Source organism: Ranitomeya imitator, chromosome 5 (genome assembly GCF_032444005.1).
Source record: "Ranitomeya imitator isolate aRanImi1 chromosome 5, aRanImi1.pri, whole genome shotgun sequence".
NCBI classification, from domain to species: Eukaryota; Metazoa; Chordata; class Amphibia; order Anura; family Dendrobatidae; genus Ranitomeya; species Ranitomeya imitator.
The window spans coordinates 48,405,269-48,422,204 of record NC_091286.1 but is presented as its reverse complement, the minus strand read 5'-3'; the positions used below and the strand labels follow the sequence as shown (position 1 = coordinate 48,422,204).

The 16,936-nt window shown below is 43.6% G+C and overlaps 1 protein-coding gene across 1 annotated transcript; it reads right to left on the bottom strand.

The window, feature by feature from the left end:
• Positions 1–5,913: 5,913 nt before the first annotated feature.
• EPCAM (epithelial cell adhesion molecule) lies at positions 5,914–16,299 on the bottom strand. The gene is made up of 8 exons (XM_069768644.1): positions 15,878–16,299; positions 9,693–9,809; positions 8,869–9,115; positions 8,036–8,098; positions 7,896–7,959; positions 7,186–7,287; positions 6,817–7,056; positions 5,914–6,466 (listed from the first exon to the last, which is right to left on the bottom strand). Exons 1-8 carry the CDS (start codon positions 15,951–15,953, stop codon positions 6,425–6,427), a joined length of 951 nt encoding a protein of 316 aa, XP_069624745.1. The 5' UTR covers positions 15,954–16,299; the 3' UTR covers positions 5,914–6,424.
• Between the last annotated feature and the right edge of the window lie 637 nt (positions 16,300–16,936).

Sequence of the window (16,936 nt, the reverse complement as noted above, 5' to 3'; positions counted from 1 at the left end):
AGGCATTGAAGCTATGGACTGGCCCGCCCGTTCCCCAGACCTGAATCTGGTTGAACACATCTGGGACATCATGTCTCACACTATCCACCATCACATTGCACTACAGACTGGTCATGAGTTGGCAGATGCTTTAATCCAGGTCTGAGAGTAGCTCCCTCAGGAGGCCACACCGGATCATCAGGAGCATGCCCAGGTGTTGTAGGGAGATCATACAGGCACGTGGTGGCCCCACACAGTACTGAGCATCATTTCCTTGTCTTGAGGCATTTCCACTGAAGTTGGATCAGCCTGTAACTTCATTTTCACTTTGATTTTGAGCATCATTCCAACTCCAGACCTCCATGGGATATTAGTTTACGTTGATCATTTTTAGATTTTATCGTTCTCAACGCATTCCACTATGTAATAAAGATTTACAACTGGAATATTTCATTTAGTGATCTCTAGGATGTGGGATTTTAGTGTTTCCTTTATTTTTTTGAGGAAAAAAAATATATATATATATATATATATACATACATACATACATACACACACACGACCTGAGCATGACAGCTTCATTTATTTCTGAGGACCTCACGTTTGGTTCAGGAGATGCACAGTCAGCCCACATATTGTGATCCACGATTGGACCGATGATCTCCGACGTCTGAAAGAGCCCTAAAGATGCTTTAATACAGATTGAATCTTTACAAAAAGGTTTTGGAAATTTAGAGAAACTCATAGTTGAATTTTAGGCTAGTTAGTTGCAAGCAGTACCTAGGGTCGGAAACAACATATGCATCCCCTCACTAAAGCTCCTCAGGTGATGAATCAGAAATTACATTTTTGTTTCTAATGTTAAAGTTTCTAGATGAACTTGATTGTTTAAGGGAAATGCGTAAGGCCTATGGTGCAAGTGATGGAGTAGCAGTCAGACATGCCCTCGAGATTGAGGTACTCTACAAGTACAATTTATATCTGTTTTTGTTATGTACAAGTGGACACTGATGAGCCCCCTCGTGGTATCAAAGCTTGTAATTTTTCATCACTTCTAGCGTAGGTTCACCCAGGGTGTAGGAACATCCACTGTCATCACTGTATATAGCGCACCAACCTCCGCTGTTCGGCAAGGATGACACTTTCATCGTAAGGTTTACTGGTGACAATATACCGGATTACGTACCGGTAATGCTCTTTTATAGAGCCCACGACAGCACCCACTAGAGAGAGGGGATCCGCCCCTAGGAACAGGAAACCTACAGAGAGATAAAAGGGGCGGCCCCCCCTCGCTCCTCAGTTGTTTTACAGAGAATAGGAGGAACCGCCGCCAGGTTTTAGTTAACAGGTTCAGGTATATCCATATATATATATACATATTTACAACCTTATGCTACTTTCTTCTAATATTTACACCTCACCAAAGAAGCACCACGTGCGACTATATACAGAAAAGGGAGGGATGTGAAAGGGTGCTGTCGTGGGCTCTATAAAAGAGCATTACCGGTACGTAATCCGGTATTTTCTATTCGCCACGACAGCACCCACTAGAGAGAATTTCAGAGACTATAGACTGGGTGGGTTTACTGAGTCAAGGACCGATACCCCAAAAGTCAGATCAGAAGCAGAGGATAGATCTAATCTATAATGTTTATAGAAGGTATTGGGTGAAGACCAAGTTGCAGCCTTACATATAAGGTCTATTGGCACATTCGCCCTTTCTGCCCAGGAAGTCGACAAGGCTCTTGTAGAGTGTGCTCCTATATGCATTGGAGGATCTCTATCTCCAGCTTTATACGCCAGGATTATGGCCTCTCTGATCCAGCGAGATAATGTGTTCTTTGTCACTCTGGTACCTTTGGTTTTACCCTGGAAAGACACAAAGAGAGCCCTACTCTTCCTCCAGTCCCTGGTTCTCTCTAAATAGGCTAGCACAATTCTTTTTACATCTAGAGTATGAAGTTTTACTTCTTCTGGAGTTGAGTGGTTCTCATAAAAGGTAGGTAACAAGATCTCCTGGGTTCTATGAAAAGTAGTGGCTACTTTAGGAAGATAACAAGGGTCTGTTTTCAAAATTATCCTATCTGATGTTACAGATAAAAAGGGAGGATCTATAGATAATGCCTGGAGATCACTCACTCTTCTAGCAGAAACTAATGCCACTAACAATACCGTTTTCAAAGAAATATTTTTTAGTGAGGCTGTATGGAGAGGCTCAAACGGTGGCTGTGTCAATGCTTCCAGGACTATGGATAAATCCCACTGAGGCACCTGCGGTATGCTAATTGGTCTTGAACGCTCACAGGCAGATATGAATCGGGATATCCACCTATTACCCGCAACATCATAATTAAAAAGAGCTCCTAAAGCTGAAACCTGGACCTTCAGAGTGCTTACGGAGAGTCCTAATTCCAAACCTCTTTGTAGAAATTCCAACACTGGAAATATAGGAACCTCAGATGAAAGTTGTGCAGTATGGAATTGAAGAAATTTTCTCCAAATTCTAACATAAATTCTAGTAGTTGAAGGTTTTCTACTCTTCATAAGAGTGTTAATTAACCCACTAGAAAACCCCCTTATACTTAGTAACTGCCTCTCAAACTCCAGGCAGTCAGGTTCATGCCCTTTGCCTGAGGATGAAGGAATGGTCCCTGAGAGAGCAAGTCCTTGGACTGAGGCAGAATCCACGGGTCTGACACTGACATCGCCCTCAGCCATGAGAACCATGGCCTTTTGGGCCAGAATGGGGCTATTAACAGAACTCTTGCGCCTTCCTCCCTTATTTTTCTTATTACTACAGGTAATAGATTCCATGGGGGGAAAGCATAGGCCAGGTCGAATGTCCATGGTACCTGGAGGGCATCGAGTATGTCCGGCTTGTCCTCCCTGCATAGAGAGGCAAACCTCCTGACCTGACGGTTGGCTCTTGTGGAAAACAAGTCTATTTGAGGAACACCCCATCGAGCTGTTATTAATCTGAAAATCTTCCTGTTCAGCATCCATTCTCCCTGATGAAGAGTGTGACGGCTGAGGAAATCGGCATGAAGATTGTCTATGCCCCTCATGTGCACTGCTGACAAGGATAGCAGATGACCTTCGGCCAACTCCATGATGTCTGAAGCCACTTCTCTGAGTTTGTCCGACCTTGTACCTCCTTGATGGTTCAGATACGCCACCGCAGTGGTGTTGTCGGAGAATACTCTTGTGTGTGAGCCGCTGAGCTGAGGAAGAAAGTGAAGTAGGGAGTAGTATATAGCCCTCAACTCTTTGACATTTGAGGAATTATTAAGTTCTGAACTGGACCAAAGACCCTGGACCCATTGATCCTGAAAATGTGCCCCCCAGCCTTCAGGACTAGCGTCTGTGGTCACTATACTAGAAGGGGTGATTACCCATAGAACCCCTCTCGAAAGATTTTTCCGATTCAACCACCACATAAGGGAGTGTACTACTTCTGACGTTAGGAAAACTGTTCTATCCAGACATCCTCTATTTTTAATATCCTCATCCAATACAAATTTTTGTAGATGTCTAGTATGGAACTGCGCCCACTGGACCGCAGGAATGCACGATGTTAAAGAACCTAGTAGTGACATGACATTCCTTAATGACATACTACGCTTTCTGATCGCTAAGGACACTTTATCGAATATGGAAGTTTAGATTTTGAAGTCCGCTTAGCCTATAAAAAAGACACAAGCAGAGGAGACTACTGTAAGAGATATGAAGCTATATATACACTTATCCGGAAAATAAAATATATACCGGCTGTAGAGTTGTCTGGTCGGCCTGGGGTTTGGAACGGGACGATTTTTTCCCTGATTTATCCGTGGAATCACTCATTTTTGAGTGTCCGCTGATTTTCTTATTAGCATCACCACTAGGCAGGATTACAACCTCCAGTGGGCGCTCAATATCTTCCTGAGACGACATGGTGCGCACAGTGCCATGTGTCTTCAGCCTTATATAGAGCCGTTCTTACAAGGGATACACGCCCCCATGTTTCCTCCCCCCTTTTTTTTTTTTTTTTTTTTTTTTACCTGACCAACTTTATTGGTCCTCTCCACCGCTGTTGAGCGCCAAGGCGTCCACGCCAGCATGCTCAGCTGACCCCGCATACCCGGAAGTTGCTCTTTACATCCGGGTACGCCGACCATACAGCGCCTGCATGCGCTCGCGCGTCTTCCTTCTCTGCAGAGGAAGAGAAGCTCCTGCTACCGCGGCCGTTCATGCCCCACTGTGGCCGGAGGGTAAGCGCTTTCCATAGCGACACTTACTTGGTGTGCTGACGGGGATTCTTTAGGCGGTGGAGCAAAAACCAACGGTCTCCCAACAGGGAGACTGTTGTGATCCCGGCATGCTGATGTATCCAGATGAGGGGGGAACCAACAGGAACCCCCGTCTCTGATGCTCGCTCTGGGGCCCCTGTCGCTCAGCAGAGACGTACAGGCTGTGTTCCAGGCGAGCTTTTCCTCTTCTTAGCTGCAGAGATTCTCTCTGAGGGTTCCCTCCTTGGGAACAGGAAACCAACTGAGGAGCGAGGGGGGGCCGCCCCTTTTATCTCTCTGTAGGTTTCCTGTTCCTAGGGGCGGATCCCCTCTCTCTAGTGGGTGCTGTCGTGGCGAATAGAAAATATTGATTTAGAGTGATCGCCTATTTGATTTGTCCATAACTAGTCTTCATGAAAGCCTTTACTACAGTGTACGATTTGTGACCAGCTCTGTCAATATAATTATACATCGTTTTTGCGGTCAGATAATTTAGAGATCAATTCACGAGTGTTCAAACTTTTCTTCCTGTTCCGCTCATAGCTGGACAGATTTAATTATTGTTGCTGCCTAATTAGTATGGCCAGTTTGTTTATGGGATTTATTTGCTACTTTATTTAATAGGGCTGTAGTTACCCATTTATTTTTTTTAGATTTACATTTACTACTTTGGTTTTTAACTGACCCCCCTAGGGTACCACAACAAGCATGTTTCAATCTGGCTGGGTCTGACTTTTTGTGACTTGGTTGCTGTCCCCTATGGTTTGCATTGAGACTCCATTCACTAGCAGGGTAGCAGCGGCACATTAATCTTTAGCACTGCAACCAATGTCCAGGCGAAAATGGCCATGTAGCCGAAGTCTTCCCAAAAGATAGAAGCATTTGGGAACTACAGCAGCTCTGCCATGAAGTGGAGACCACAGAATTAGAGCAGGGACCGAAAATCTCTGACTAACAATGGAAATTTGGACTCTGCAGTTATCAGCACAACCTTTGCCCTGCGGGAAGCTTCATGACATGGGTTTCCATAGCTGTGCAACTGCATGCAGCATAAAGTCAAAGCACAATGCTGGAGTGGTGTGAAGCTGCCACCATTGGACTCTAGAGTTGGCGATATGTGTTCTGTGGAGTGACGGATCATGCTTCTCTAGCATCTGTGGGATGAGGCTGGATTTTGGGATTGCCATGAGATTGTTGCCCACCTGACTCCATTGTTCAAACTGTGGGTATATATAGGTATATTATTTTTTAGGAATCTGTTCAAGTCTGCTAGTTCATGAAGGAAAAAAAAAAAAAATAATAATAATGTCTTCAATAGTGAAGAGGTTAAGACAGGCGCTAGATAGGGGTCCAATCTGTACATCCAAACACTTTTGTTATGAACTGGAATGGAGGCAAGACACTAATCGATGAGGACCTGTCGTGACCTCACATGCTATATTGCATCGAACAGAAATCCCCATAGACCCCTCCAAAATCTTTTAGAAACTCTCCCTGATGAGTGAAGCCATTATTGCAGCATAGGACGTACAGACTCCATGATAATGCCTTTGGATTTAGACTGGATGTCATAAAGACCCCTTAGTTGTAACATGCATGTGTCCAATACTTTCCTCCATGTACTTTATTTTGAATGTTTGCTACTTCTATTAAGAATATGACAATGTAAAAGAAACACTTCCATTGTTTATTAATCCAATTTACATTAAAAAAAAAAAAAGTAACTCAAGAATATTTACAAGTAGTAACTCAAGAAAAAATTCGTATTTAGTTTTCAGGAAAAACCATACACCCTCCCACCCCACCCCCCTTTCCCCTACAAAAACTTGGGCCATATCATTCCTACCAAGTAGTTTGACCATAAAATCTGAGTCCATCCAAAATGTCCCTAAGGGCAATTTAGGATCTACAAAGTTTAATTAAAAAAAAAAAAAAAAAAAAAATCCACTAATGCAAAGTCTCAAAAGATGAAAGACAATACATAAATGTCAGGTACGAAAGTTCTGTGGAGGAATCGCCAAGATAAATATCTGTTATTCTGCATAATAGGCTTGGAGAACGTCACTCGCTCCAGTCATTCAGCTTCATGGTGGATCGTGTACACAGGTATTGACACAAACTTATCAAAGTTTGACAAAGGGCATTCGCAGGTTTTTTCCTAGCTCCTTGTGCGTCATTTACGAGTTGAGTTCTTTCTGCATTTCATTCATCTCTTTCATCTGGAAAGAAAATTACGATGTAGTAAATCACTGCGGCAGACACCTCAAAAATGAAATTTCTTTAGTTCATTAATAGGGAATTTAATAGTGAAGATTGTATGTATTATGGTTCCAGTGATAATTTGTTAGTGCTTACATTTCCAATTAAGTTTCTTTCCTACATTAATGTCTCACTTCAGCCCCACTATGTGACTGATCACTTAATATATTCTACCCATTAGGGCAGGCCTTTAGGCACTTTTAGTTAGACCTTGGTATCATTGTTCAGCCCTTGGACAGTCCGATGCCAGCTTGTATGCGTAAAGACCAATTACATTATAGAAACGTGGGGCAAAGTGTCAATTGCTTACCTCAGCCTTCTCATATTTGCCCCTCTTCCTTCGTGTGATGATCAAGACCACTATTCCTGCCACAATAGCCACAACCACCACCACGATGACTGCAATCACGCCAGCGGTCAGGCGTTTCATTTTCAGCTCATGAGGCTTCTCATCGATGAACATGATAACAGGCTCTTTAACCGCTAAGTTTCTGCCATTGACAAGGATTTGAAACTTATTGTCAGGATTCACGAGGCTGTCTCCCTTAATCTGGAAGAGAAAGAATTTCACATTTAACAGCTCATACCATAAACTCCATCGCAGTTCCATCCAACACCACCATGACATCAGAAATTTGGGTTCACTGAAAACAGCATTACAGAATATGGAAACACTTACATCTTTTTCCATGTAGTAGCCAACATCGGCAATGTCAACTTCACCGGCAGCCTTTTCGCTGGAATTTTGTTGCAAATTAACATAGATGTAAGATTCTTCCATCTGTAGAGAAGAAAGTGTGTAGAGTTGTAAAAGGCAGCACGGTGGTGCAGTGGATAGCACTGCAGCCTTGCAGCAAGGACAACATCTGCAAAGAGTTTGTATGTTCTCTGTGTTTGCATGGGTTTCCTCCGGAGTGTGGGAGGAAACCGGAATACCCAAAGACATACTGATAGGGAGTTTAGATTGGGAGCCCCAACAGGGACAGCGATGATAATGTGCAAAACTAAGGCGATGCGGAATATGTTAGCGCTATACAAAAAATAAAGATCACATTGTCTGCCAATGGCATTTTCTTTAAGTATCCTGCTGATAACATATGTAACCAAAGGTCGGATCCCACCACCCACTGACTGCTGAAATAAGAGTCCTTTGTGCCATTTACATGTTCAGTCAAGCATGTGTGTGGATCTGTTCAATGTCTATGGGACTGATTGCGGGATCAATGTGAGAGCCAAAATTACTCAGACAATGAAGCAGCAATGTGCATGTTTGACCAGCGCTTAAAAGGGTATTTGGGGACCCCGGACTGTCAGCCATTTTGTCAGTGTCTGACAACAGTCTGGTTCCACCAGCAAGACCCACCATGTAGTGTCAATGGGAAGTCTCACCTCAACGCCTTTAAAGTATTTCTCAGGCAGCTTGTAACGGGTTGTGGTCAAGTTCTTTAGTGCCCTGTTGGGTGAAGGAAAGTGTTAATTTAGCATTCAACAATATATATATGTCAGGAGTCCATAAAAAGGTAACTTACGCCTGCACATCTGCAATGTTCACACTGTCTGAGTCATTACGCTTCATTTCAACAATTACCCAACTGTAAAAATAGGGAAAAAAAAATAGTTATGTAGCATCTATCCATCCACATACACACTAGTCGATCTGACACAAGGTGTGTAACTGCAGAAAAGAGGCATGGACCACACATTGACCTAATGCTGCTAGGGAAACATTCGTGTCTTTTTGGATGTGTGGTCCATTTTATTTATTTAAATATTTATTTTTTTAAGGTTCAGCAGAGCCACTAGTGGATTACAAATTTCAGGATTTGTGCCATATTTACTTGGCGTTTCAAACACTTTCTGCATTTTTTTTTGTCCGATAATGGGGCAAAACTTCACTTGAAGGTTATGTGGCCCAATATGCAGCACGGTGCCAGAAGTTAATGCCACATTTCGGGCAAATAGAGTAAGCCAAGTGCATTGGCATCACAACTGAGCCCAGTGATCGGCTGCAGCGGTCACATACACTGTAGTTATGGCGACACTCCTGTGGTGTTATTGGAGAAGGTAGTGCAGATTGTGTTTTTGTTTTTTTAATATGAGCAAGCCGATTGCTCTTAAAAGGGTTTTTCAGTCATCACTTAAGTGGAAGGCTGCATAAGAGAAAGTAACATGGCACAGAGCACCACTATAATAACTTGGGCACAATATCAGACTGCTTGGACTAAGTTTACACAGTAAAAATAAAGACAGCCTTCGTGGCTGAGATGACCAGTGGACATTTTGGTCAGTGATTTCATATTATGGTCTGGATTTAGTGAAAAGACTCCTGAAAAATCCTGAACACCAACAGGTTGACACTTACAAAGTCCTAACAAGCTCGGGACACTTCTTAGTTTGCATGTCTTCCTTTTCAGTTCTTCTGACTCCAGCTGAGTTGACGCACCAGCAGGTCTGTGTGCCATTGCATTGCCTTGCTTTAAAGGTACCATCTGCTTCACAATCGGGATTGTAGAGGCCATCGTTGTCAATAAGGGCATTTGGAGGTCTCGGTCTTCTCCCGGCTTTTGTACCAAGGCTTTCCTTCTTCATTAGCAGGCATTTTGGAATCACTGTAAAGAAAAAAAAATAAATCAGTATGTAGAATGGTATAACATCACTTATCCTTTAAGGTTTGAATGTTCTGTGCATCTTTCAGACCCACTGATATGCAGCTTGCAACCAAATCAAAGATTCAGATTTTTCTCGTAGAAGTGTCTCCCAGTAGCATAGGTTGGATGTGAGGAATTTATACAAGATGTTGCACCTCCCATTAGCCCATATTGGCACAACTTTTATTTTAATGCCATTTCTTTTGTAGCTTCTTCCCCCCCCTCCCCCCATAATGCTGTACAAATCCACCCAACTTCCTCTGCTGTTGCCATCTTTAACACCGAAGGTAGGTGGAGCAGAGCCTTCAAAACCAAGACCTCTTACAGATTTGTAATTTTTTTGGGAAGATCACTCATCTAGAAAGACAAACAGATTCTCTGCTGGGGCTGGTCAAAATTTCTTCGACTTCTTAGAAAGTTGCATAACTTCGCATTTAGGAGGAAGAAAAAAACCAAGCCTGTAAATTCAGCATTGCTCATACAGCTCACAACATAAATGTGCCCCAACATCTGCTTTGCAGGATACATTAATACTTACATTTATTGCAGTTGACCTCCTTCAAATCAGGCCCTATAGAGAGTGTACACGCGCAGTTCGCAGCACCGCCGCCTCCAGCAGCACATTTACCATCGAAGTGTGTGTCGCATTTGCAGTCTGTAGAGGAAAAGACATCGTACTATAAATCCACATCAGTAATAGAGATTCATACTACAAATCGTATACCAAATCTGCTTGGAATTACAGGCACACAGAAGATTGCTCAAGTGCAGCTCACAGCTCAAGTAACGATCCAGTGAGTGCCGTAATGGAGATCAATATGGAGTCAACGCTGCTCAAATTGGTGCATAGTATAAGAATTCACCAACCATCGCAGATCTTCTGAATGCAGAGAAATCCTTGCAAAAGTCTACAAGACCCCACTGGCAGTGCCATGCTGCTGCTGCAGTGTGCATTAAAAATCTTAATGAATCCGAATTATGTATATTGTATTGAAGTCTCCCAATCCTATTTTTTTTGCAATGAATGAGCTTCACTTATAAACTAGAGTGTTTAGATCATTTACCCTTCCCCATACACAATACATAAGGAATATTTTATACAGATATTACAGGTATATTTGTGACCATAGCCATAGACCTCCAAAAATATAGGAATGCAACAGCAGACTGACTGCACAAGCTTTGCAACAATCGCTCATGAAATTATTCTGGAACTTTACAGAACTGCCCTGTTAGATCACATTCGTCAAACACATGATTGATGTCATTACAGGTATAGTGCCCCGTTTAAAAACTCATATCTTGATGAGACCATTTTTAATTGGGTTTTTCTACTACCCACATGTGGCACTTTAAGGTTTTTTTTCCCCAAAATAAAACTAAATGCAGCACAGGTCAGCAAGGCCAAGAAGGAGCCACCGGAGAAGAGTGATCAGTCCGGCTTCCAATCTCCTGCTTTGCAGACTGATTGCATCCTCTGACTACATACAGTGCAGCGAAGCACGACAAGTCCTATAGTCCCATGTGAAGCTGTTCATGACCAGAGAGGCTGCAGCACGACTCGCCATTACGTGTTAAAGGTAATCTCACCACATTTGACCTCTAAATTATTAATATGGGCATATAGGTTATAGATTGCCTAGAACAGTCCTCCCTGTACCTCATAAGATCTCTGCTTGCTGATAAATCATCTTTTATCATTTTATATAAATGACCTCTTTCAAGCTCTGGGGCGGATGGTGCCGTTAAAATAACTCTCCTTCATGTAAAGCCAGCTCTGGAGGCAGAGTTACCAGTGTGAGGTTTTGTGCCCACGATAAGGAACCTGCGCTTTGGACACAGCGTATTTTCGCTGCGTTCTAATCATGCAGGTAAATCCGCATCAAATACATAACTATTGTGGAAATTTCTGTTGTGGAGACTAAAGTCTCCTCAACAGAAATGGACATGCCACGGCTTGAAAACACACTGTGGGCGAGTTTACGCTGCGTCAAATAGAAGCACAGTTGGCATGTGATTTCTATAAATCCCATCCACTGTGCTTGTAATCTAGAATGCAGCGCTATTCCAGAGTGTGCTCTCCTGGTCTCACTGTAGAGCTGTGTGTGATTATACCTGACACCTATGGAGGTTTCTCCCAGCTTCAATCTCACAGGTAGACAGGGCTGCAATAGTGTTACAATACCGCAGAGCCGAGAAGCAAAAAATGTGTTTGCAAGATGACAGATTGAATTTCTCCTGTTCTGTGTTAGTTACAAGTCTCACATTGGTAACTCTCCCTTCATGTGACAGAAGCTCTGGAGGCAGAGTTATATTCCAGGAACCATCCTCCCAGAGCCTGGAAGAGGTTGTGTATATGAAGTGATAATGAACTCAACAACAAGGCATCCGATATGAGACACAGGTAAAGCTTTTTCCAGCATTCTGTATCCTGTATGGCCATAGTAATATAGTTTTACATAGGTCAAGTGTGGTGACAGACTCCCTTTAAGTAATGGCGTCATTATTTCAAAGACCATGACCTTGTGTAGAAAGATTGAAAATAGATGGTACATTGCACTAAAGAGGACAAACTATGCAGGGGAGCAAGACGAGGATATAAGGATGAAGGCCAAATATTATTAGATAGTCATGGCAGGTTCAGACAAGGTCTATGGGGCCTCCCAACAGTCACCAAATAACAGATGTCAATATTTTGTTCCCAAGGAAGTCAACCGCTAGAGCGGTCAAGCAAAAAAATAGATAAAAAACAAACCACCATACAACAAACCTGTTGGTCGAATGACTCTTGCCCAACTTCTCCCCTCCCCCAGGGGCAGACATATCATTGGTGCAACCTATGGTCGCACAGGGGTCCCATCCTACCTCCATAGCACATGCAATGTTGCATTTTTTGACATCTTGGGCTGCAAAGGCCCCATATATTGTTTTTCTGTCTGTGTCCACCACTGCCCTCCCCAATACACTGGAATGTTCTGTCCAACGTTCCAGGGTTTTGAGTAGAGGCAAAAGCCACTGCCAGAATTGTCTGGCAGCAGCTTATTTGAAGGCAGGATGAGAAGTTGGAGAGATCAGGCAATTGGAGTTCAGCCTCCATGTCTGACCACAGCACAAAAGAAATGGGACCATACATACTAGATCAGTGGTCCCCAACTCCAGGCCTCGAGGGCTGCAAACAGTGCAGGTTTTCAGGATTTCCTTAGTATTGCACAGGTGTTGGAATCATCACCTGTGCAGATAATCACATTACCACCTACGCAATACTAAAGAAATCCTGAAAACCTGCACTGTTGGCGGCCCTCGAGGCCTGGAGTTGGGGACCCCTGTACTAGATGGTTGGCCAATGCCAACGCAATCAGTGGTATTGTAGCCTTTACTTCCTTCATATCAAAGAACACAAAAGAATATTAATTTTGACAAAAGTGGTCAACAGCCATCAAATGGCCAGTCCAAGTCTAAGTGTACAGAGCAGTCCAATATGTCCCAGGTACTCTGAATTAATGGAAAGGCCGTACAACTGGTCTGTTATATGAAAGCCATTACACGATTTAGAGGCAAGCCATCACCGTTACATTTTTGCAGTTTTGTATGCTTGTAAAATATTTAACCCTTTCTGCCCTCGGACAGGATAGTACATCCGAGGTCAGATCCCCTGCTTTGATGTGGACTCCGGCAGTGAGCCCGCATCAAAGCCGGGACATGTCAGCTGTTCTGAACAGCTGACATGTGTGCACAATAGCGGCGAGTGGAATCGCCATCCGCCCGCTGCTATTAACTAGTTAAATGCCGTTAAACGCTGACAGCGGTATTTAACTACCGCTTCCGGCCGCGTGGCCGGAAATGCGCTCATCACCGACCCCTGTCACATGATCGGGGGTCAGCGATGCATCAGGATAGTAACAGAGGTCCTCGAGACGTCTATGGTTACTGATGCCGGTTTGCTGTGAGCACCACCCTGTGGTCAGCGCTCATAGCAAGCCTGTAAGTCAGCTACATAGGAGCGACCTGATGATCGTTGCTATGAGGCAGAGCCGATCAGGCTATGCCAGCTTCTAGACTCCCATTGAGGCTACTGAAGAGATATAGATATAGATTTATTTTTATTTTTTTTTTAAGTCACCCCCATTTGCCCCGTTCAAAATAAAATCAAACCTACACATTTGATATCGCCGCATTCAGAATCGCCCGATCAATTTAAAAAAAAAAAAAAATGATTAACCTGATCGCTAAACAGCATAGCGAGAAAAAAATTGTAACGCCAAAATTACATTTTTTTGATCACTGTGACATTGCATTAAAATGCAATAACAGGCGATCAAAAGAACGTATCTACACCAAAGTAATAACACTAAAAACGTCATCTCGACACGCAAAAAATAAGCCCTCACCCGACCCCAGATCACGAAAAATGGAGACGCTACAGGTATCGGAAAATGACGCAGATTTTTTTTTTTTTTTGCAAAGTTTGGAATTTTTCTTCACCACTTACGGTAGATAAAAACCTAGACATGTTTGGCGTCTATGAACTCGTACTGACCTGGAGAATCCTAATGGCAGGTCAGTTTTAGCATTTAGTGAACCTAGCAAAACAGCCAAACAAAAAACACGCATGGATTGCACTTTTTTGCAATTTCACCGCACTTGGAATTTTCCCCCCCCCATTTTCTAGTACAAGTCATGGTAAAACCAATGAAGTCATTGAAAAGTACAACTCGTCCCGCAAAAATATAAGCCCTCACATGGCCATATTGACAGAAAAAAAAAAAAAAGAAGTTGTGGCTCTGAAGGAGGGGAGTGAAAAACGAACACGGAAAATCCCAAGGTCATGAAGAGGTTAATACAGGTACCATTTCCTGTAGTGCAACAATATCAAGCCTGAAAAACAGTTAGTGAAGGTGTGATCACACTCTAAAGTCTAAAAGCCACCATACAGACCAACATCGGCAGACGGTAATGTGTATGGAGGCCGCCCAACTCTCCCTTGATCTAGGAGCCAGGTCCTTCTCCAATTCAAATGGCAGATTTCCGATGGCTGACCCCTTTTGTCCTCCAGGAGGATAAGCTGCCACGAGAGGAGTCTGGCATTGGCTAGGACACGAGTGGTCGGAGGAACCAAGCATTTGTGTATGGGGAATTTTAGGAGCTATAGCCGTCAGCCAAACGATCATCCAAAATAAAAATTGGTCACCCAACAGCCATCCATTGTGTATGGAGGAGTGAAAGGGTAATCACCCAGAAAAGAGGGGTACACTTACTCTCACTACAGAGAAGTTTAAAAACCCTAAAATCATCAAATATTTGAGACATACCCTTACCAACCAGGATGCCATAGTGGATAGGAGTAAAATTACTGGTTTGGGGGGAGTTCCCCCTTGCACGCCAAGTTTTGCGCTGCCTCAAGTCTAAAATGTGAGCGTAGTCTTGCATAAGGTATTAGAAGCCAAACTTAAGCAGACTATTGAGCCAAGTTGATAATTACAGAGAAGTAGGCTAAACTTAGTTCTAGCTGGGCTGACGGCATTACCATCCACACGGAAAGCTCCCCTCCCCCACAGACCCTATTCTCCATACAGAGTCATAATAGACAAGTCTATGGGATACAAATACAGCCCCAGGTACAGTCACTGCCACTCCCTGTAACGTCACAGGAGTAAGCAGGGATAAATAGGGCCACCTGCCTCCCTCCCCCTGAGGGAGCACAACCCGGCGCCATTTTGTTATGGAGCCACACCTCATGCAGCGCAGCCTGGGCGGGAAGCTGCCCTCATGCCAGACTGAGCCATGAGACCATCTAGGCATGAGACCTGCTCCTGTTATAGAAGCACAGAGCAGACATGGAGAAGATAACGGTTCAGAGGCGCTATCTTATCAGCACCAGATAACACTAGTCACACATACACCTCCCTGTCACCTTCCTATCTTATCACTGATTATACAGGCCATATAAACCCAAGAAAGACAAATTCTGCCAATATGAACTTGGACCAACACACCAAAGCTAAAAGGGGCCAGGGGAGCATCAGTAAGGCTGTTCACATCGCTTTATTAGGCCACAATTCTGAATAATCACATTAAAAGTGCAGCAATTTTAAGGAGGTTTTAGAAAACTGGAAAAAAAAAAAAAAAAAAAAAAAAAAAGTATAAATTTACTCTAATGGTTTGCAACCTGTGACCCACATATTCCTGCGGAGGGTTTGCTGGGAGTTGTGGTTAACCCAGCAGCAGAGAAGTCACAGGTTACAAGACGAGGCGTTATAGACTACTTCCATAGAAACCAGCAGAACTACAGCAGGGGATTGTAGTCTAGGGAGGCCCATAAGAGAAGAAGACCACCACTATTAAACTACCTATAACAGTAGGGAGCCTGGTGGACATCTCACATTGGGGGCTCAGTGCAATTTCCACCTAAGTGATCTCTATTGGCAAAGTATAGTGGCCATTTTATTCTATAGTCTGGCAAAGGTTACAGATCAGAAAAAAAAAAAAATCAATTAAACCAACCAGGATGGGAGAACCCCTAGCACACCACATTTAGACACTACAACACCCAGCAGGCTTGCCCATAGTTTCTTGTTGCATTGCATGACTCCAGCGATCTAGGGCCATTAAAATCTGCCTCCACTGCATACACCTGATCCTGGGGAAGGGGATCAGGGTCCAGGGCTGGATTATTGGCCACCATTACAGATTACACACCCCACAGGGGCCAGTGCAGGGACTCACCTTGGCTCTGAGCCTGTGTGATGAGGATACAGCAGAGCAGGGCAGCTCCAAGCCCTAACATAGCGGAGGTCTTCATCCTTCTGGACTCCTCTGCCTTGATTATGTCCTTTGGGGTCTGAGCCTTCACCTGCAGTGGCTTCCTCCTCCTCCTCCTCCTCCTCCTCCTCCTTATACCAGGACAGACCGGTCCGACAGGTCCCTCCCTGAATCACAAACAAGGACGAAACTTGCTGTTCTCTAGTTACACCTGGATACTCTGCTGGTCCCCTCCCCCACCGAAACCAGTGCCCTGGGGGGTTCTGTGCAGATCCTTAGAACTGGAGCAGCAGGAGGAAGCTCTGAGCCTGGGATCCAGATGTCAGCCACAGCAGCAAAAGAAGGACCAGATCTCCAAAAATGAAGAATGCAAACCCCAGGAGCTCCTGCAGGTGAGTTATATAGAAGAGGGCAGTGACGTCACAGGTCACCTGGCTGAAACTAGGAGTGGTGACTCACCTGGGCAGGAAGGAGGGAAGTCTCCAGCACTACCTGCTCTGTGTCATCAGTGACCCTCTGCCCACAGGGAAACGCTCTGCATTCTGCCCACGGCCTGCTGAAACTCATTACTCACCTCCACAAGTCTCTGTCCCAAATGACTAAATAAACTGCAAAGGTTTCTGTGGTTTGTGTGTTGCAAAAAAAAAAAATGCTGCTGTGTTTCTGTAACTCTGAAAAGTCTCAAGTCTCAAAAAGTCTGAATTTATACTAAGTGTAAGTTAAAATGAAAAAATAAAATAAGAAATACTTTGCATAAAAAGGATATATATTATAGAGAAATATATAGCTGTAAATAAACACACAGACCCACACACACATATTACAGTACCGATCAAAAGTTTGGACACACCTTCTCATTTAAAGATTTTTCTGTATTTTCGTGACTATGAAAATTGTACATTCATACTAGAGACATCAAAACTACGAATTAACACATGTGGAATTATATACTTAAAAAAGTGTGAAACAGCTGAAAATATGTCTTATATTCTAGGTTCTTCAAAGTAGCCACCTTTTGCTTTG

Excerpts from the sequence above, each read along its gene's own strand:
- EPCAM (XM_069768644.1), bottom strand. The coding sequence starts at position 15,953 with ATGAAGACCTCCGCTATGTTAGGGCTTGGAGCTGCCCTGCTCTGCTGT. Across the intron at positions 8,099-8,868 it reads CCCGAGCTTGTTAGGACTTT|TTGGGTAATTGTTGAAATGA; the intron begins GTAAGTGTCAAC and ends CTATTTTTACAG. Across the intron at positions 7,960-8,035 it reads AACATTGCAGATGTGCAGGC|GGCACTAAAGAACTTGACCA; the intron begins GTAAGTTACCTT and ends TTCACCCAACAG.